Here is a 22,596-nt window from a genome sequence, read left to right on the forward strand (position 1 = left end):
CCCACGACATAAGACTTTTCTGAAGGTCTCTCAAAACATGACCTCGCTCGACCTTCACAATGCGTATGGTATAATGGCATCTCAAACCATGATCTGGATCGATCCTGATTATTCGAACGTTTTCATGTCTCTCATCCATGGCCTCCCTCGACTTTCTACTTAAGGACGATGTAATGACAACACATCGATGACCTCGCTCAACCTTAACCCCAAGGCCAAGGACATTCTAATCGCCTTTTAACGTTGACCTCGTTTGGCCACCTGAATAAGATCTGATGACCTCTCAACCATGACCTCATTCGGCCCTCACCATTAGAACCGTATAATGGCCTCTCAACCATGACCTCATTCGCTCTCCACATTTAGTACGTTCTTATGGATTTTCATCCATGACATCGCTCGATCTTTACCATATGGACGTTTATGGCCTCACTTCCATGACTTCGCTCGACCTTTACCATAAGGATGTTCTTATGGCTGCTGAAAAATCACCGCAATCGACCATGACCATGTTTTTATGGCCTCTTTTAAAACACCAAACATCTGTTTGCATTGGTCATCTAACATTTTTGTCCGATTTATTTTAACCAAAAAATAAATAATTCGGGTTATAAGTCCTGCGTATAAGTAGTGCTTGGGCCACTTATTGCTGGTGTCTCATGGTGGTATTGTTTATATCATAAGCAAATAAGTAATAATAAAAACTCTCAAACTCACATTATTTAAAAATAAATAAATAAATAAAATAGCTCATTTAGAGCATGGTGGACATGAAAAATAAACATATTTTCGACCTCATTGAAGTATTGCAGCTCTTTCCGTTGATGGTTTTAAACCATCTTGTTGAATAACAATATTGTTTCATATTGGAAGGGGTAGGGACAATTTAAAAGAAAATAAGGAAACTAAATGAACTTTAGGGCGTATTGTGTTTGGTCATAGTTCAGGTAGAACGATACTTTTTGAATTTGAATTCAGATTATATATCACAATTTCGATAAATTATTCCATTTATTAATCAACAGTTCTGTATGGGTAATGAGCCGGTAAGTTTGGTAAAAATACGTCTTAAAATAAATACGTTTGTTTTCGAAATGGCATGCAAGTGGAATTTTTTAAGTTGATTTCCTATTAACAATTTTTTTTAGTAAAATTCATTTGATTTTGAAAACTGACCAATTAGATCCTGGTGTCCACCCAGGAAACAGACTTGAGTGAGATTCATAAGCTTCCTGATAACTGCCGTACCAAGCAATCTAAAATATACATATACATTTAAGGTCAAGAACGCTAAAGGGATATGATTATTTTGTAATAAATAATATATACCAGTATGGAAGAAACTAAAATCGACACGGTCATAAACGTGTATACCAACCTTTAAGTAAGAGTTACATGATACAATAAACTTCCTGGTCTGAATAAATGAAAAAAAACAACACTTCAGTTAATAGGAAACTAATTGCAGACCGGATTTGTTCTTTTGCGCAACAGGTAAGTCCTTTTCCAAATATTTATCTAAATTAATTTTAAATTCTAAATTTTAATTTTATTTAAACACATATTTCATGTAGATCATACATATATCGATATACATGCTTGCAACACAATGCATTTGAGAACAAATTTGAGTTTTCTATTGTTTGTTTGTGTTCGAAGTAGAAAGTGGGAGAAATGTAAGTGGATAGTAAAGCTTTTAAAGAACGTAAATGTACATGTAAATTATTGTTTCGTTTATATACCGAACATTCGCCCTTGAGGCGTTTTAAAAGTCCTTTAAGTGTTAAAGTGAAACGAGTTAAACATCATGTTAATTCATTAAAATTGATAAAAAGGTTTTGTTTGCATGAACCTATATTGTGAACCTTTAAAACCAATACTTTTCTGTTAAGGCAAGTATGCTAATCGGTAATCAACTTTCACACTTATTCCATAAATAAGAATTATAGTACTGTTCTGAGAGTAATAAAGGTATCCAATGTATGTGAATTTTGGATGACTGGTGACTTCATACTATTTTGGGTATCATTTAAAAGGCTTGTTTGTGAAGAAACAGAATATGTAATCATTAGACCGAAATAAGTGTCACAAGCAGGATTTTATACATAAGAAGATATTCAATTTCACATTTAATCCAAAAGCGCGATACAACGAATATCTTATTTCGCAGTCATTGTAACTAAACTTTTCGACGATCAAGCACGCACACTTATAATATTTGTTGACATTAATTTTTTGAACAAGCCCTAATACAAAAAATCAAGAATTTGAGCATGTCTGGAAGGCATTTTACAAGTGCAGGGCTTGCGGGCATGTGCTTATTACGGCTTCTGGCGTACACATCTGTTACCTTAGGCCACATACAGAATACACATCAACCGTCCATTTAAAGACTGTACGGAATACTTAATTCATTCAAGTAAATGCCTATCTGTATGTGTTTCTACAAATAATGTTTGTTACATCGGATTTGTTTTAATCTAGTTAGGTAGAAGAACAGAGTAGTACAAAAAATGTTTTCGTCATGATGATTTGCATTCCTTGAGACACAGAAATGCTTAAACTTGAGTTTATTTTTGAAGCATGATGTGTGCTGAAAACAATAAGTCAAAAAGATTTAAAAATATGTCGAGTGTTATTCAGATTGGTCAGACTTTAGTGTGACATTTTTATCCTTCAGTGGATATGGAAAATGGTCCACCCATTGTAAACCCTTGATTATCTAGGCTTTACCCACAACATCTCTAATTGGATGTGACCTTATACATCTCATAGTTGACAAGATTGACATCTAAAGTCCATTATTTTAATGTATTTTACTGAAACAGGATGAGTACAAGAATACTATCTGATAAAGTTTTAGCAGTTGTGAAAATATTCGTGATGTTTATAAGTAAACACACGATGCATTTTTTATGTCCAAAACAATTTACTACTATGCCATATATAGCTATAAATAGGTATACACACAGCGAACAACAGAATATGCATGGCATTTTTATATAATATATATTATAAAAGAATTAGCACTCAAATTATTTTTCATATTTCATATTTATTTTAAAAATGTTTCATTCTGTGCCCTAAAGCACCATCTCGATGTCAATTAAATGAAATTTCAGACATCACTATACAGTTAATTGCGTAATGTCGGAATTTTACACCAATGGCAATTGTCACAATCACAGATTTATAATGTCATCATTGGTATGATAAGATTTGACTTGATGGCATTAGAGGGGACTCTCTCACATTCTGTCTAGATACAATGCCAAATGACACGTTACGTGCGTCCTATTTTCCAATACATTCATCACTTTATATAACAAAAAAAAACTTAAAGCGACATTGAAAAGGATTTTGAAAATGTTATGTTCTTAATAAGGTGTTTTTATATAGGTCGAATAATTGTCCGATGTCAACAGTATTGCCCTGAATTTGCAGGCATTTATTTTACATATAAGTATTTAGTACCAGTTTTATATCAAAACTTATGTATAAAACTACAGAAACAAGCTCAGTAGCAAACCGTTTAAACATAGACCCGGTTTAATGGCACTGGGTAAACGCCAAAGTTATATGTGGTCTTCACGCATCTAAATTGTGTATTAGTGCCAATGGCCAAGTACGTTTAAAAGGTTATTTGTACGCCAGTTACTTTATATCAGAATATCTTTTACTTGATTGTATGATTCTCCAGATAATAAACATTAAGTTTTTAATTAAGAGCAGGAACGGTATATAAGACCATATATGTGTATAATCAACAAATGAATAGTATTGCTATAATTGCAATAAGAAGGGGCACTAATTGGATACAAATAACGAAAACTGCCAGATAATATGTTGCTTTTGTCCATACTCCTTAATCAAATAATCAAGAAAAATATGTTCAGAAACGCTTTATAATAGACACATACACTAAAAAGAGTAAATACAAAACTCTTTTCTTTACTTTTCTATTATTTTAAGATTATTTTCATGGAAATTAACTTTAAATGGTACCTGTAATTTTCATCAAGACGGTATACATGATGCAGAATATTTCTCATCATTGATTTTTTTTATCAATTTCCATTGTTTTTAAAAGCCTCAAAAGCTTTCACACTTGATATGGTTGGTTTTCGAGCCACATGTTTCCATTGTTATCATCAAACGCCCATCAACAGGTATGTGGGCATGTGGTCCCATATGTTGACATGTCCAGGGAATGAACCCGGGATTTGTCTCAACCAATGTGACTCTATACCAATAGGTCCGTTACCATATATGTGCGGGGACTATCGATTTAGTTAATATGACGATTGTATGAGGAGTCCAAGGGCGTATTCAGTATAATTCTTAATTTTATCCTATGACATGCCTCAGTTATTCCATTCAGTTTATTTGTCAATTAATTTCACAATGCAACCAAAACACTCAATTAATTATCTAAAATTTAAATCTCAGAAAACGACTCCTAGTCCTATTAATCTTTGAACTTGTAGTGGTGAAATTTGAAAAACTGATCGTTTTAATGACTGATCCACCAAGGAGGTGGTATTAGATCATCCATTTCTGTTTCTGACTGGTCAGTTCAGGGGTGCCGTTTATTGGGTTAATATGACGAGATTTACCCTCGGTTTCAAAGTCGCCCGATTGGGTAATTTTTTCCAGCGGCAAATACAAACGCAAATACCCAAAGGGGTTAAATTTATCCTTGGATATATTCTCGGGAGAAAATTTGCTCCAATTCTGGAGGATGGATAAATCCCCATACGAGGGTATTTGATGTCATATAAACGCAACATTTGATTTGCAACACGGGTGTATTTCGAATTTGGCAGGATTCCACAGTGAAATGTTGACACATAAGAAGGAAAATGTAACAAATAAAACTTAATTCATTCTGTCAAACATTCTTGAAATTTCACGGCAGACTGTTTCTTCAAAGGACTGATATGTTTTAAATACCATTCTTATGTTCGATTGAACTATTTTGTTTTTATATTCAGCCATTTATTCTTTCTTTGAACTCATATTCTTTCAACATGGAATACATTAAACTATAAGTAATTGCGCTTCTATTTCAACGGATTATTTGGAAGTTATTTTTGTTTCCTTTTTTGTTTATAATGGAATGAGCTTTAATACGTGCAGTTTAAATCTAACAGAAAAGCATTTATGTTTTATTTTTGAATGACATCAAACACTTTATAAGTATATTAAATCACTGCAACATTTAAACGCGCAAAATAAACAAACAAAAAGCATCAGGGGTGTATTTGCCCTCTTGGATACTTTGATCCCACGGAGGCAAATTGTCGCCATGGAAACATGTTCCGCATATCAACGCATTTATCCACTTATTTAAGAAATATAACACACCACTGAGGGTCATATGACATTATAAGCCACCGAAGGTGTATATGGACCGAGGCGTTAGCCGAGGTCCATTCACCTTCGTGTCGTGTCTTTGTATAAAGAGTTATATAAAGGCTTAATAAAATTATATTCAAATATATATTTAAATTTTGAAGAAATGATAAGTCTCTTTATCGCCATGAAGTGAATCCGAGCCGGTTGGTATTGACTTATTATTAATAAGTGACTGTTGGTTTTTCATAATATAGTTACATGAAAACATCAAGCCTGCTGTCATCGATGAAGTCTCTGCAAAGCTAAACAATCAAGAGAATAAATGAATTAATGGTTAACAGGAATTGTAAAAAAATATAACTCTTACAAGAATTGGCATTGACTTATAATACGTTAACATATATGTACTTTCAGCAACGCCATCTAGATGAATATTACGCCTCACATATAAGATACAGTTCCTAAGTTTTTTAATAATTTTATTTTAAAATCTCAAATAATATTTGACAGCATATTAATTTATTGTTCTTCTATTTTATTTTCATTCTTATTTTACCCCTGGTTTGTACAATGCTGCATTCATTGTCAAATGGCTGTCTTTAAATGCCAGGAATGAGCCTTTTAAGACTTAGCATTGCTGCTCTGGCTAAATTCATTCGATTGCAAATGATGTATGTAACCGGTCGCTGAGAGCTTGGAATTGTTTTATCAGTTAATATGACCAGTTTTAGTTTTCTCTTTATTTATTATATCCTCCTTGGACTTCACATTATCTGCCCTGGCAGTATCCTCATGGTCTTAACCCCAATTTAACTGCACAGGAAGATTGCTGTATCTGAAATGCAGTAATGTTATTTCATTTTTCCTTATTTTGATATTTATAATAACTGAATAGTGGTGGAAACACCTTCATAATGTAAGCACATGCACCAGCATCTATGCCAATTCTTTTCATGTGTGTTGGAATGATTTCGAAAGAAATCAAAATAATTAAAAATCTAATTGGTTCATTTCATAGAAATAAACTTAAATTTGTTTGCTTCAGTTGAAATGTGTAGCATGTTATTTGTTATATAAGACCATTATGCAGCACAACAAACTTAAGTTTTAAGTGATGATTCAGTTATTATATTTGATAGAGATAGATTGTCCGTGAAAGCTTTGATCGGACGTGTGTTATTGCTCGGACAGAAAAGTTGGACTAACCTTGGCAAATGAAAACGTACATGGATATATCTTATACGTTCTAAATGGTAAATGTAATACGGAAAAGTATATCAAAATGAATATTTAAAAAACTTTTCTTGGAAAAAGTTATTTGATGAAATAACAAATCCCTTTGTTTCCTTTTGTGTTAAAACGGATTTATTTATATACAAGAACACAGTAAGTGATTTTCGCTCACCCATTCCTATCAATTAAGGACATTAAAATGGCTGAACATGTTTTAACGGAACTTGAGCCGGTGACACTAAATGACCAAACGGAGGTTAAGGTACCGTTTAACGGATTAGCTACACCCGAAGGCGATCCACAGCAATCGCCAGTATTTACTCCTAATAGGACAGCTAGGTCATCTGATGGCCCAGTTAGTGAGGATTTAGATGAAAATGTATGTCTAGATCTAAATGAGTACAATCGGCTTTTGCGGCTAGCGGAGGATCTACCCTGTCGTCTTTTGTGAACCAAATTCTTTTGGACTACGACAACTCACCAGAAAGGCTTGAATACCTAAGATCGATGCTGTTTTCATCAATCAGAGACTCCTGTGATTACGACATTGATAAGGGATGTGAACTAAAACGAAGGGTGAAAACCAGAAACGGCGATCCGTTGGCCGTTAAGCTCAGCGGTGATATACATACGCTATTGCTAGTCCTGCAAGGCGATGTTACGGCATGTTTAAAAGAAATTGTTACCTTCCCTAAGAATAGCAGAAAGCAAAGTGTCTCTCAAACGCCACTTAAACCACAAACTAACGTTCATGGCAAATGCCTTTGCTGTGTAGAAGTCGTGTAAATCAAGGACACTCTTTCTGCTTTACAAGCTGATGTCTTACAATTAAAACAGAAAGATATAGCAAATGCTTGCACAAAGGTTCCACAGATTGAAGCTATGCAATAAACACTTACGTATGCGCAACAAGACATTTCCTCACTTCGAATCAGCTTATCAGATATTAAAACAGGATTTGACGACAAAGTGAGCTATGGCGAGATTCGCAAACTGAATGAGCATCTACGTACAGTCGACAGAGCGATTCTCACCGTACAAGACAAATCAGCTTCTTCTCCATTACACCAATTGAAACGTCCGGAGATACAACTGTTTCGTGTAAAGAGCACCGAGAACCGACAAATGATTCGTATGTCGACGACGTTATCTCTCGTGACGTACCCGAGGAAGGCGCGTATCATGAAAGTGTTGAACCTGAAACGAAAGAGAGTACCTACCCTACGTTATCTCCTGACAAACCAGAGAGTTTCTACCCTACATTCTGTTTCAACAAACATAAAATTACCGGCCCTACACACTATCTTGATAAACCCAAGCCCCCTATCGTAACGAATGGGCATTCATCAAAGCAAGTATATCATCGTGGTCGAAATAATACCCGGTACATCGGCAAAAACGTGAACTTTGACCCTTCTGTTAGGGAAACGGATGATAAAAAGGCATATCCAGAAAAACGAGTTTATTTCAACAAGAAATTTGAACAATCATCTGAAAACTGTCAGTACGACGGCGATGAAGACACGTTTGAACGTCATGTCAAGAAACGTGCGAAAAACTACTTCATAGGTGGTTTTAGATCGTCAATAACTGAAGCAAAAATTGAACACTATATCAATGAAAAGGGGCTTCAAGTGAAATATGTCTCCATATCGGTATCCAAACGACAAAATGTTATCGTTCGCGTTGGAATCGAGGATAATGGAAACGCCGATGACATCCTGGAAGACTTCTTCTTCCCCCGAGGAATCGTGTGCCGGCCATTGAGGCCAGCCATCCGGAACCAGAAGTGGAACGAAGACCGCTACACCGGAAACAACAATGAGCCACTAGAACAGCTAGAAAGTGGCGACATAAATGACTTTATACATAATAGGTACCAACCACTTGACATTGAGTGATCCTGATAAACAACAAATAAGAAAAATCATTCATGTAATTAAGAATAGTAAAAACATATCATGATGGCTACATTAACACATTTCACATTATTTCTTATGGTTATATACAGTGCAAATAATAGCTTTTTAACACTTGCAACCTGGAATGCGACAGGAATAATGTTAAGTGCAAGTTATCTAAGTGAATTTTTAACTGAGCACAATGTAGACATTTGTGGAATAAGTGAGCATTGGCTTTACAGGCAAAATTTGTATTTTATGAACATGATAAATAGCAATTATACTAACATTGCCATAAGTGACCCTGATTTAGATAACCCGAGTAAACGTAATGTTGGTAAAGGTGGCCTTTTCATATTATGGCATAAAAACTTAGACGAGTATGCATCAGTGCTTAATCTCGAAAATTCCTATGTTATAGGTATTGCATTTGTTATTAGCACGGAAAATCACTTGTTTGTTTTTCAAACGTATTTACCATGTACTAACCATAGCATATATAAATATAAAGCAAGCATAGAAGATATAGAAAATAGTATAAGTACGTATTCGTTAAAGGGAAATGTTATATTAATGGGTGACATAAATACTCAACTACCAAGTAGAAACTATGACCCGAAATTCATGCTTGACGCGCGAGGAAAGATGTTTTCTGAAGTATTAGTTAACTATGACTTAGAGCCCGTTAACTCATTGCCATTATGTCTAGGTGCAGAATATTTAAATGTATCGTATACGTCAAAACGTGAAACATTGTTAGATTACATTTTCATTGCAAAAGACTGTATCCCCAATGTATTTTCATGTACAATTGTTGATGACAGTGCTTTAAACGTCTCGTCCCATAGACCTATAATTTGCACAATACGATATTGTTCCCCAGGGAATGTTAACGATACAGGTAAAAATGCATGCAAGTTCATAAACTGGAAGGTATTAAAAAACGCCATGTTGATCGGTATACTCGTTATATGGAAAATAGCATGTCTTTAAAAAGCCTTTTAAATTTGGATGTTTCAAATACGCGTGAAGTAGATGTTTTGTACGATAGTATTGCTAATGTTATTCAGACGGCCAATTCCACTATAATACCAACGCCAACATTTAAACAACATATAAAGCCTTATTGGAACGAAAGATTGACAGATATGCACAAATCGATGAAAATACTTAGAAATGAATGGATAAAAAACGGACAGAAAAGTGGTCATGACTGCGAAAGTTACTGCAAATACAAAAGCCCTGAGGATATTAACAATGGTTGGAAGATGTACTTTGAAAACTTGTATACTCCTTCAAACTCCAATGCGTTTAATGATAATCATCTTTCAATTATTCAGGAAAAACTTAAAACGATAAACGAAGCGATTAAATCGTCAGACAGCAGTGATATTATTATAATAGAAAATGACATAATAACAGCACTTAAAACATGCAAAAATAATAAAGCATGTGGGTATGACGGTATATATTATGAAAACATTAAGTACGGAGGTTCTATCTTACTCCATCTCTTAAACAAACTGTTTTCAAGCATGGCCAAATTAGGCTATTGTCCATTCGAAATGAAAAGGGGGATAATTACGACCCTTTTCAAAGGCGGAAATAAACAAAAATCGGATCCTGACAATTACAGAGCGATATCATTATGCTCCACAATTTTAAAGCTATATGAAAAGATTATTTTCAACAAAATCAACATATATAACAACATACATATACACGGATTACAGGGTGGGTTCCAAAAAGGCTTAAACTGTATGTCTACTGCTTTTATGGCTAAAGAATGCATACATTTCACACGCGAAAACAACTCTAAACTGTATGCTTGCTATTTAGATGCCAAAAAAGCGTTCGACAACTTAAACTTTGAAATACTTGTCTACAAGCTTTATGACATTGGGATCTCACCTAAGTTTCTCAAAATACTGAGAAATATGCTTACAGATATATACAGCTGTGTCCGAACAAACAATATCGTGTCAACATGGTTCCAAATACGAAAAGGGGCGAGGCAAGGCCAATGTCTAAGTTCATTTTATTATGTCATCTACATAAATAGTTTAATAGAAAAAATGGACTGCCATGACAGTGCTCTTAAAATACATGGCACCTCTTTTGCTTGTCCTACAGTAGCGGACGATATGATGTTGCTCTCGTTAACGCCGAAAGGCCTTCAATCGATGATGGATGTCTGTTCCGAAAACTCGAAAAATGATCGTTATGAATATAATCAAAATAAATGCACTGTTATTGTATATAATGAAAAACAGAGCGATTTTAAAAAGTGTAAAAGGCATTGGTCAATTTGTAACGGAGAAGTAACGGAATCCATAAGCTACAAACACCTTGGAGTATTTTCCGATAAATATAACGACATAAGCACATCGGTCGACCTTTGTTGTAAAAGATTACGTCCTACGTATTTTAGCTTAAATGATTATGGCTTAAATGACAATGCAATGCATCCGCTTGCTATAAAAAATTTATACCTTAGCACTGTGATCCCAAAGGCCCTCTACGGTTGCGAGTTGTGGAGTGACCTACAGGATCATCATATATTGGCTCTAGAACGAGCCCACAGAGTATGTGTGAAACATATGCAAAATATGCCAGTATATACAAGAACAGTGAATGCGTTAAGTTGTGCTGGAATCTACTCATTAGAAACATATATAGACAAAAGAAAATTACTATTTTTCGGACAATTGTGCCGTACTGATTACACAAAAAGGTTAAAAAACTTATTCCTATTAAGACTATGCAAATTCGAAAGCGAACCAAGTGCAGTTACAGGATTTATTCCAGACATTTACAGAATCTTAGGTAAATATAATCTAATACATGTATTATGCCACTTCCAGAGGGATGCAATTTTTCCGAGTCATGATAGCTGGAGATCTACTGTAAATAAATCTATAAATAATCGTGTTGTAACCAAATACAAAATATCACAGGAAAACGATGTGAACCTACGATTATTTAAGTCTATCCATTGTGAATATGAACCTTGTTTAATGTGGCAGTTTAGTAACATGTATAGAGACCAGCTGAAAAATTGTAGGACTGCTATGCTGATTATTAGTAAATATTTTTCAAGAAGTTTTGTGTCCAAATGCCAAGAATGTGAAATAATATCAGAACAAATGGTTTTGCACAAAATAATGTTTTGTAAAATCTCGAGCGCTTCTAGAGACGATTTATGGGTAGCGTTATGTAAATGTCTTAGTGCCAAAGTTTTCCTTGAGTTCAGTCATCTTAAACCCGATGAGCAATTAATCGAACTTTTAACTGGTTTTCCGCAGCTATCTATAGAGGACACAGTTAGAGTCAAGGCTTTCAAAGAGACACTGAAGTACATTAGGATCCTGTATAAATACTGATACAACAAATAATAACTCCCGTGATTATGACCTAGACTTTCGCTTTTCGTCGTTTAGGTTATTTTTGGCTACCACGGTAGAAATTCAAAATATAAACAAGAAATTATAATATATGTAAACAAATTATTAACAATAAGACGTCGTAGAATGGGGAAATGTAAATGAAATTACAAAACTATGTCTCATTCACTGTATAAGTACATAGTTATCATACAGTATTACTAGATGTATTATTTATAGTTATCCTTCCTATCTGATATATTTGTTTGTTGTATATAATTTATGTATTTTTTTGTTCAATATGTTTCTTTGTATTATGTACTGTTTATAATGTGTCATGTCTCTTCATATCGGAGGAAATAAAGAATCTCTCTCTCTCTCTCTCTCTCTCTCTCTCTCTCTCTCTCTCTCTCTCTTGTTTACCCTTTGCTCCCTTGTTCTAGCTTTGTTGGTGACCGCTAGAGAGTCATCAATGACACTCTGTGGTACTGGTAAATAAATAGTTAAAGTTTTAAACAACAAGCTATTACAAAAGTACATAATAATTATTACTTCAGGGTTAACAATCAACTGAATATTATTAATAAAATTTAATATCAAATGAAGACCATTGGAGGTACTTGAATGATATTCCTTTTGACACTTCCTCTCCAAAAAGTACAAATAACTGACAGTAAAGCGGCTGCAGTTTAAAGGGATTACATAAGGATGCAACTTCCTTTACCACTTAGACAAATTAATGAAACTAAGGCATAACTGGAGAAGTGAAACAGTCCATTGCGCCCCGTTGTAAATTTGTCATGTTGCTTTATAAAAAGTTTTCAGTATGAATTTAAGTTAAAAGCACATATATTTGCAAGTGAACTATATATGTATAGAGTGAGCAAGTTATCTTGAATGCATACTATTGCTTGGTGAGAATATCATGGCACTGATATTCTCCAAGATGGGATCAGGAGTTGTCTCCACCTCCATCTCCTGTACTGCTGGTGGCCCACTGTCTGGAATTGGTGCCACGTGTGCCATATCTATTGTAAAAATTCAAAATTATTGTCGTTGTAAGAGATGTTTTTTTTCAGAGATTGATTCAATTTAGGAAATATATCTACCTCAGTGTGTATGTACTATCAAATCATGTTGTTTCCATTTTGGGCTAAAATGTTCAGACAATCAGAGCTATTTATAATGAACAATGCTTTTTAAGTTATAATCCTACCATTTTGGGGGAATACTGCTTTATGTTCCTTCATCTTCTGCTTGTAAAATTCTGCATCCAGTTCCCTATCACTAGAGTGTCGGGGATCAAACTCCACAAAACGTCTAGTGGTGACAGGTTGATGAGAAGGCAACCTCGGCTTGCTCAAATCAGGGTAATTTTTCTATGCACATTCCATTCCGCTAATTGCGAGGCGCATGCCACGTTGTCTCCATGAAGACTGGCTGTTTGCCCTAATCTTTAATGGCAAACAGAAGCCCACCAATGTGGCTGCATGATTGCGCTAACCTGAAATTTGCAGTTATAATATCTATTTTAATAATGACTGTTACAAGTATAATGCTTCTTCAGTGAAATTCAAATATATACAAATAAAATGGCAAATATGCACCAATTAAGTTACAAACAATATGCTTGTTATGCACAGAAGTTTTTCTTACAAAAAGTCAAAACGTAGACCTGTCCTTTTTGTCAGGTATTTATATTTATAACATAGTATATCTGTATACATGCACATATATATACATGTCCACGTAAATTATACAAAAGAATGACACATACCCTACTGGACACTGGCATTAAGCATGAACTGGTTCTTGATTTTCGAAACAAACATACACAGTGTATTATGTTTTCTTCATGATGCCAATACCTTGGCCCTTACATACAGGAACTCATGATCTATCTGGAAAGAAACATAAACAAAAGTATAAATGATTGGATAATGATATTTAATTATTGTAAACAGACAAGGCACTATGATTGTTTTTGTACATACTATAGACTAAACAACTGAGTTACAGTGTGGGAAGAGTAACCCTATATTGGGCTAATTTGAAGTATTGACTTCCTCAACATTTTATACACCTGGTATTCTTCATCATGAATAATAAATATATTTCTACATTGAAAGAATAATATAGCTAACAAAATATTTATTCCCTTAATTTTTGTATTACTAGTACCACTGAAAGTTTGATGTCTTGAACATCGCCGGCATGGAAATGGAGAACTGCTCTGTCTAGAGCCTTAAATGATGTTAGGGAAGCCGTCTCCTTTTTTCTTCCTATCATAAACGATACAACCCGTCAAACTTTCTCAGGTAACGTAGCGAAGTCAGTCTTGTACATTACCTCATCATATGGTGGTAAATTCTCCTTTCCTGAACAAGTTGGCATTAGCTGATTCTTTGATTGAATAATTATCGTTTTAATAATAAATTCTATTTCCAGAACATACTGAGCAAGCTTACGCAAACAGCTAAGACGTACATGAACTATTGCGAGGCATGTCTGGCATTTCATTGAACGAGAGTGAATGTGATAGTGTCCCTTTTCAACGGGGTAATGGAGATACAATTCCAGTAAAGAAAAACAGGAAGATAGACGTTAAAGATGAACTAGATGGAACTGGTACTACTGCAAAGGATACTGACAACCAAACCACTGAAAGTAACACTATATTGGATATTCCTTATAGTGGTATGGAGAGACAAACATATAATAACACTGAAAAGGGGGATGAGAAGAGCGAAATAGGTTCTGACAATGTTACTAATGTGTCACCGAAAAAATCTATACGTCAGAAGGCATATGGCTGTTTAAAGAAGACACTTTTACCCGTATTTGGAATAATATTGTACAGTTATGACATTGTAACCGATATTCAGATTGCCCTGAGTTATAAAGAAAGAAGTAAGTACCTAAGTCATATATAAAAAGGATACCTGGTATTCATGCTATTAATGTAGAACAACATTTCAAATTATGATCAGCTTGATAATTTGATGTGTATCATTTCTTGGACTCAAAAACAAAATTTAAAAGATTTTTACCGTCAAATAAACCGAAAAATCCATTCATTTTTTTGCCAATATTTTGGTAATAATCTAATATCAGAGTAACAAATGATAACTCTGCTTTCAGAAATGATACATTATTGATCACGTTATCAACAAACATAATCAAACTGAACTAAAATAGCCAATATGATATGACAATTTTAACATAATGTTTTCACCGCGTAAAATTAGGAACGTAGACGTTTTAAAGTAAAGTCAACAAGGCCTAGAAATATGCATGGTCTGTTCTTTATACGTAATTAACTTCAATCTTTCAGGAACATTTTGCCAACATATCTAAATGTTAACTGTCTCATTTAAAAAGAAAGAGTTTGAAATTCCCACACACCTATTTCATCCGGGCCTGAAAGTAATAAAATCTTCAAAAAAAGCTCAAATTTATGTGTAGAAATGTATTTAATTACTTTTTAATAAAAACGCAATACAAACTTTTGTAAAAATGTAAGCTAATAAAAATCAAAGAAAAAAAAAACCCTCGAAAGATTTGTAGGCATGTGCTTTACAACATAGGCCAAAGCATTAAAATTGAAGAGTTTAAAGTAAAGGTTTTTATTACGGTGTGCTGCCTTAAAAAAGGCTCACAATTTTAGTTGATTAAGTTTCAATGGAGTGTTGAAGTACCTCAAGGTATTTTATAACAAAAATATTTGACTGTACATGTATATAGGTGCCACTGAAATGAAAATTTCATTTTCTATATTCTCCTCATTTCTTTCTTTCCTTAAATTGTTATGTCATTTTGACCGACATTCAGATGGCAATAATTAAAAAAGAATGCAGTGAGACACACCTTAACATAATTACTAATATAACTTGTCACTTGCATACAAATCGATCCAATAACAAGGTGTGGGTAAATTTTTAGCTTATTAGGATAGTTGTCTGTTTACAGTCAGTTGGTCATGTGACTGCGAAAACGACCTCTTTTATATTCTGAAATGCTACAGGAAAGGTTAAAATAATGATTCAGAATCTTATAAATATTCCGCCATCAACCGACCTCAACAATCACTCGCCCAGAAAGTTCCATAACTATGCATGATGATGACACTGCAAAACCCTCAGGGAATCTAAATATGAACTTATCGCAACAACAAATGCTGACACATGCATTTCTGTTGTCAATGAGAACATTTTACAGCAGGAATGAGTTCTCTCTTTGCTGGAACAGTTCTGATCATCTAACATTTAATTCCCTAATGTCAAAATGAATTATATCCATTAAACAAGTTCCGATTGTTTAAAAACACTTTTGATCTTGGACCTGTGTAGTCTGTGTCTTGCGAAATAATTGTGACATAATTAAATACTGTTAGGTGTCTGATCCATCTTCATGCACTTTTAAAATCGTTTATGTTTTAAATTGATATTGAAGTATTACAATGCAGTTGACCCTAAAAATATTGCATATAATTGAACAGTTTTGAGAACTATTTTTGGGCACATTTAAACATGAGTACCTAGTGTGCCGATGTCAACGGGGAAAACAATTGCCCTCCCCCCTTTAAAAGATCTTTTTTGAATTTAAGGTAATTTATCGGGTTTTAATAAATAACGGAACAGGATAAATATAATACAAGGTTAGTGCCGTGGATGGGGGAAGTTTATATCGCTCTAACCTGTTATTCTCTACATCTAAATCAGCTGAACAATTTAGTTCTTAATTTCAATGAAATGAACTTTAAGGAAGTGTTCCCTATAAAGCGGGGGAGGGGATAGGTTTTGTTTTCAAATGAATTATTAAAAAACCAAATTTTGTATATGTAGTTTGAAACTTCAAAGGACACACATAATGCATAAAATATCGTGTTTTCATTTACCCTGTGCATCAGGAAAATGTTGAGTCAGAAAGAAGTTATTGTAATTAATTTTACATAAATGCATTTCATTGTAATATAAGTTGATAGCGAGGAAATTACTATTCTACTTCAACTTCATGTGGTTAATAAATATAAGTACTTATAATTGTAGATGACGAGAACCTGTTTCGTTACACAGTATTAACTCTTGTCGTCTCTGCATGCTTTATAATGGTGATAGACGTCGTCTGGCTGCTCATAGATTACAAGAAGGCACGGGAATCAAGATATCCTTCTGCAGAAATTGAACTTAAAACAACGAAAGGATCCACAGTTCGAAGCACTGAATTTCAGAAAAGTGATCAACTGGAGTCAGGTGATCATTTAATGAATACAGCCGATGTGGACACGTCACTTCTTAGGCAAGAATCTAATCAAACAACTGAACAAGGTGATGCTATTCGAAATGATCATCGCAATCAAAACCAAACTAGCAAAGGGACGAAAATGGTTTGGCATGTACGAAGGCAGGGAAATCCAGATGTTTTCAAGTTGGTTCTTAGAATCGTATTAACAGTGATGACTGTAGGTACTGGAGGCATGATTTGCAGGTAAGTAATGTTCCGATATTGGTATGATTTTTGGAATTCCATTTAATATTAGAGTTGCGTTTGCATTTACATAATAGTAATGGTATAAATCAGTGAAGCTTAAATGCGTTGATTTGTTGGAAAATCCACAACTTGGTGAATATATCTTATCAATTTATGACTATGAAATCCTGTTTACGTTATTGACCTGTCTGCTTGATTAAAACCAAGAACGCGACAATTTGAAATTGAGCCATTAATTTAAATTTCTCGTGGTGAAAATTCCACACGAAAAGTCGAAAAGTCGAAGTTTTTGAGCCGACCATTATCGAAAAATGTCAACTTTTAGTTCTTTTTAACTTGGCTCGTATGGATTTGGGTTAACAAGGCTTAGCTCGAGTTTTTGTAAATAGTACATTGAAAACTTCATGAAGAAATCCACGAGCCAAATAACTATGGTGATCCAGTTTAAAGGCATAAAGTCAACACTAAACGGATATTCCACAATCAAAACAACACAGACATATCATACTTACACCAACATGTAAATAGTAACACAAGTTGGGGTTACCGCATTGGGACGGTAAGAGAAACAGGAACTCACTTGTAGTCCAGTAGCCAAATGATTACGATAATCCAGTTTAAAGGCACAAGGTCAACCGACACTAAACGGGAGACATACCACAATGATAAGATCAAAGTCGTATCACACGTACATCATTTATTTATTAACAATTGTTGAGGTAGTCGCATTTGAACGGTCAGTGAAATAGGAATATGAGTACATAGCCTTACACAATATTTATTAAGTCGACAAGTCGACGCCGAAAACATGGTTTGGTATATTACAGACAAAGTTACAGATTGATGAAATGTTAAATGACTTCCCCTTTTCTGCAGAACAATCCAGTACATGTATTACTTCTTCAAGTCTGTGCTAACTAGTACCCCTGCCCGCCACGAATTTTACAAGAAGAAAGCTCGACATATGCAAAGAGATTGTTTAATGATGAGTTTTATCGAAGCGTTCCTTGAATCAGCACCACAATTTGCCTTACAACTCTACATTACGTATAAATTGGACAGGACTTTCACAACTTTACGAGGTAAGTTTTATTTATTGTAACATTATTATTACATGAACGCTCAGCCCAAGCACTTGCGTATTGAAGTTTGACGTATCTACTTATTAAACATCAAACATTAAAAGAGTGAACTTTTGATCGAACTGTTTGTTTAAAACACTCTCGAATGGAAAGCGTGTCATGATTTTGCTAAGGTGTGTACCTTAATAATTTTTTTTATCTCATATGTTGGTAAAGATATAAATTGAGACTTGTGGTTGGTAGGTATTTCTTTACGAATACAGAAACAAAATACAAATACTGATACATTGCGAGTCTAAAGCTGTTCCGCTTAGATAGCCTCTTTCAAGTCCGTAAAATAGTAAATACATACATTTTCTTGTATATTTATACTTTGCATACATAAATTATTTACTGCAAAAATGAAAAAAAAAGTTAATCAAACGAATGAAATTAATTTCGGGTCATTCATCGATCTTGAATGCCCTTGTACCGAAGAGCGGTCTCGATTTAAAGATGCCATCTTATATAAGCTTTTTAATGTTTGTTTCAGTATTTGTTCCCTATTTCTTTTCAGTTTGTACACTTGTGACATCTGCGTTAAGCATTTCCTGGAGTTATTCGGCATACTATCGCTGCAATAGGGCAAACATAAACAACACGGAGGATGTTAAACTGATACCTTTGTTGATCTACTTTCTTTCCGTTGCCAGCTGTATCGTACCACGGTTTATCAGCTTTGTATTCTTTGCTGTTTATTTTGAATTAGTTGGGTTAATAACTGTTTTTGGATTAATTGGAATCCATCTTGCTGTTGGCCTTGTAGTGATATCTCTAAAAGTGAAACCCGAGCTTAAAGGTACTGCTGAACATCTCATTGTCCGGTGGTTGTGTTACGCGTTCTTTGCCTACGTGAAGTTCTTCCTTTTCCTAAACTTGGAACACCATCAGCTGTCTCAAACAGATAGGAAAAAAGAAACATCAATCCGAAGAAACTGGTTTGAAAAAAAGAATTCAAAGAAAAGGATGATTCTGCTTTACGCTTTAATCCATTTAGAGAATTGGATTCTTGCTACAATACTTGTATTCTGTAGGCGCGAATTGATGGCCGATGGTTCTTTCGTTCTTATTCTTGTTCCCATAGGGACACTTGTGCAGCTTATTTGTTTGTCATCATACTATTACTGCTTCCATACCACAACCGGTGTAGATCTTGGACGCTTCATTTTTCAAGATACCAGCTTGATCCTTTAGTTTATCCGATAGTTAATTCAAAACAGTGAACTTCATCAGATACGGTGGTTGTATGTAGCGTTCTTTGCCTACATGAAGTTCTCCCTTTTTTAACTTCGAACGTCATCAACTGCCTTAAACAAGAAAGGAACAATCAATACAAAGAAAAAAACTGCTTTGAAGAAAGGAATACCAAGAAAATTATGATTCTGCTCAACGCCTTCGTCCCCTTTTAGAAAATTTGATTCTTGTTACAATACTGTAGACGTTATTTAATGGCCGATGGGTTTTCGTTCTAATTGTTGTTCTCATTGGGGCACTTGTTCAACTATATTGTTTGTCGTCATATTATTATAGTTTCAATATAACTTGACCTGAAATATGTGTTGACTGTTTGAAAAGTAGTTTCTTTCATTATTAATTATTCTATATTACATTACACGATTCATAGGCATAATTCATGTAAAACAATAGATATAGTGTAACGATAATTTTAGAAGGAGTGGTGCCTATACATCAAACATTATTATTCGTAAATGCAATTTCATCTTCGATTTTGAATAGGAAACCTATGTAACTGTAAATGTCGAAGTAGTATACCTAAGTTTCATAAAGTTCATACAATATTTTAAAGTCTGAATGCTTCTTAAGATTAATAACTAGAGAGAAAAAAGTGAGTATGTAACTTTGATAGAACCTCATATAAAATGATACATTCCCGAGGTCCGCACAATACTTAAAAAGAATAGTTTTGGAAATACAAACGAAATTCCAAACTATACTTAACTTTGATTTTTGAAAAAAATATTCGAAACTAAGATGAAGACATATGTGGATATCCATTGACTAGAATATGTTATTTAAATTTTTCCACAAATATATATTGTATAATTCTGCATTCCACAAACAGGTGGTCCATTGTCTCTTTCTATATAGAACATAATTGGTGCTAAGCTTAGTTGGAGTTTTTAAGCTTGCATTGATATAAGTATCTGTTTGTTGGGATAAGTCTGCGTAAGTGAATGTGTACTGGAAGGTTCTTATTGTAGTATCAATGGTGCATATAAATGACAATGTAAATAGTTTATTCCATATATTCGTTTCCACTTTTGTTTCTAGAACTTAATTCCATTTATCTTCTTTACCATGGTTTGCATTATATGTGTTTATTTGTATTGTGTACAGTATTTTATTCGGTTTTTGCTTACTATTTTCAACCTTTGAACAAGTGCGATTAGTTCATGATTTACAGCTGAAAGGTAGCTATTACTTAATCAAACTTTTTAAAAAATAGTTTTAAAAAATAATGCAAATATAATTATCTAAGCGAATGTGCTAGTTATTTATGTTTTAATATTTATACTGAGTGTGGATGTTTTAAGATTTGAGCTATAGCTTTTGTTTTATTAAGTTTTTATGGAATATTCTATTTAACGTTTATAATGTTTATCTCACATACTCATTGTATGTTAAGGTCACGATTGATTATAGGTTATCGACGGTATTTCTTAATTAATTATGTTGTTATTACTCTTAGTTTTATTTTTTGATGCATGTCATTTGAAAAGCAAATGTTCTTGGTTAAACATGAAAGTTTCTCTGAAACTTCTAGAATCATAACTTATGCTGTTGTTGTGAGTTTTGAGACTTGTTTAAAACAGTTGCCGAAATAAACAAAGCCTGCAACAGTTTGCATGGCTTAAATTCCAAGCCTGCAACACGGTTAAACAACAATAAAATCAACATTGCTTTCCCCAACTTGACTTCAGCATGTACTTCCCTTAATCTTAATTAACATTCCTTACTTAAGACAAGGTTAATGTTGTAACCTGTTCTTTGACAAACAACTGATATAAATACGTTTTATTGTTATGTTGTGTTAAAATATTGTTTAAACTCCTTTTGATTATTAATGTAAATAAATTGTTATGGACCTGAAATTGAAATTAAAAGTTTAAAGAACGTTAATACCCGTCCGGCTAGAATATACATTGATCATAGAAAAAGAAATCGTCTCTGGTTGAAGAAGTGACTTTGTAAATAAGTAAATTTTGTCAATAATAAGTCGTCATTGCATATACTTTAAGCATGAACATGACGAATATTGTTAAATATGGCTGTTTAAGCATGTCTGTTGAGAAAAAATCTAGGTATTGTCATAGTCTTGGCTTGGTTTTCGGCCCCTTCGTCGCAAAATATCTGGCCAAAGTTTAACACCCACTCAAGTTATTTAAGTTAACCTTAATTCACAATTTGGCAGGACAACATGCGGATCTTAACATTGTTTGTTTTTTCTGCTCCAACAGATGAATGCAAATGCATATGTATGCATATGTGTATTAGGGTTTGGGGCCATCGACGCTGTTGTTTGTAGATATAATCTTTGTATTATAAGTTTGTATGCATATTTTTATATTTGCTGGAGGAATTTATAGAATAAATGTTTGAATATTGAATTTTGGATTTTTGTGAATTCAGCAAATGTTACATCATTTTATGAAAGTGAACAGTTTACTTAGCAATACTTTTCATCTATAATATATATAGTACATTATATTAAAGGGCGTAACTTTGAACAACGACCCAGCTTGGTCTTACCCTAAGGAGTGTTTGTGACGTCAAAAAAAAAAGTTTTAAGGTCAAGGTCAAACGTTATATAGATGATTGATCTGTTAAGCGGTCTCAAACATGTTTTGGAGGTAGGTGAGATGAACAGGTATTCCCCTATTTCCATTCCATTTCGCAGTTGAGAAACAACACATTTGAGGTATCGCTGAAGTGATAAACATCTGACGCAGCATGGAAACGAGCATAGTTAAAAGTTGGATTTTCGGAATTAACAACATGAGCATGTGCATTATAAAACTAACGAACCATTGCCAGTGTTAAATCAGCTTGACATAATGTATTCTAGACCATAGTCAACGTATTAACTAA

At 34.0% G+C, this 22,596-nt stretch overlaps 1 protein-coding gene across 3 annotated transcripts; it reads left to right on the plus strand.

Moving 5' to 3' along the window:
* Positions 1-1,409: 1,409 nt before the first annotated feature.
* LOC128243227 (XK-related protein 7-like) lies at positions 1,410-22,115 on the plus strand. 3 transcript variants are annotated; one of them, XM_052960858.1, is made up of 6 exons: positions 1,452-1,494; positions 14,054-14,193; positions 14,324-14,785; positions 16,924-17,362; positions 18,242-18,447; positions 19,004-22,115. In XM_052960858.1, exons 3-6 carry the CDS (start codon positions 14,380-14,382, stop codon positions 19,678-19,680), a joined length of 1,728 nt encoding a protein of 575 aa, XP_052816818.1. In that variant the 5' UTR covers positions 1,452-1,494; positions 14,054-14,193; positions 14,324-14,379; the 3' UTR covers positions 19,681-22,115. The 3 variants fall into 3 exon arrangements, with proteins under 3 accessions (XP_052816811.1, XP_052816818.1, XP_052816803.1); XM_052960843.1 differs by lacking the exon at positions 1,452-1,494 and adding an exon at positions 13,153-13,245; XM_052960851.1 differs by lacking the exon at positions 14,054-14,193 and having other exon boundaries at positions 1,410-1,494.
* The last annotated feature ends 481 nt before the right edge of the window (positions 22,116-22,596 follow it).

This window comes from Mya arenaria, chromosome 2 (genome assembly GCF_026914265.1).
Source record: "Mya arenaria isolate MELC-2E11 chromosome 2, ASM2691426v1".
In the NCBI taxonomy this organism is placed as follows: domain Eukaryota; kingdom Metazoa; phylum Mollusca; class Bivalvia; order Myida; family Myidae; genus Mya; species Mya arenaria.

Coding starts and splice junctions, on each gene's coding strand:
- LOC128243227 (XM_052960851.1), top strand. CDS start 14,380: ATGTCTGGCATTTCATTGAACGAGAGTGAATGTGATAGTGTCCCTTTT. Junction 14,786..16,923: donor CCTGAGTTATAAAGAAAGAA/GTAAGTACCTAA, acceptor TTATAATTGTAG/ATGACGAGAACCTGTTTCGT. Junction 17,363..18,241: donor ACTGGAGGCATGATTTGCAG/GTAAGTAATGTT, acceptor CCTTTTCTGCAG/AACAATCCAGTACATGTATT.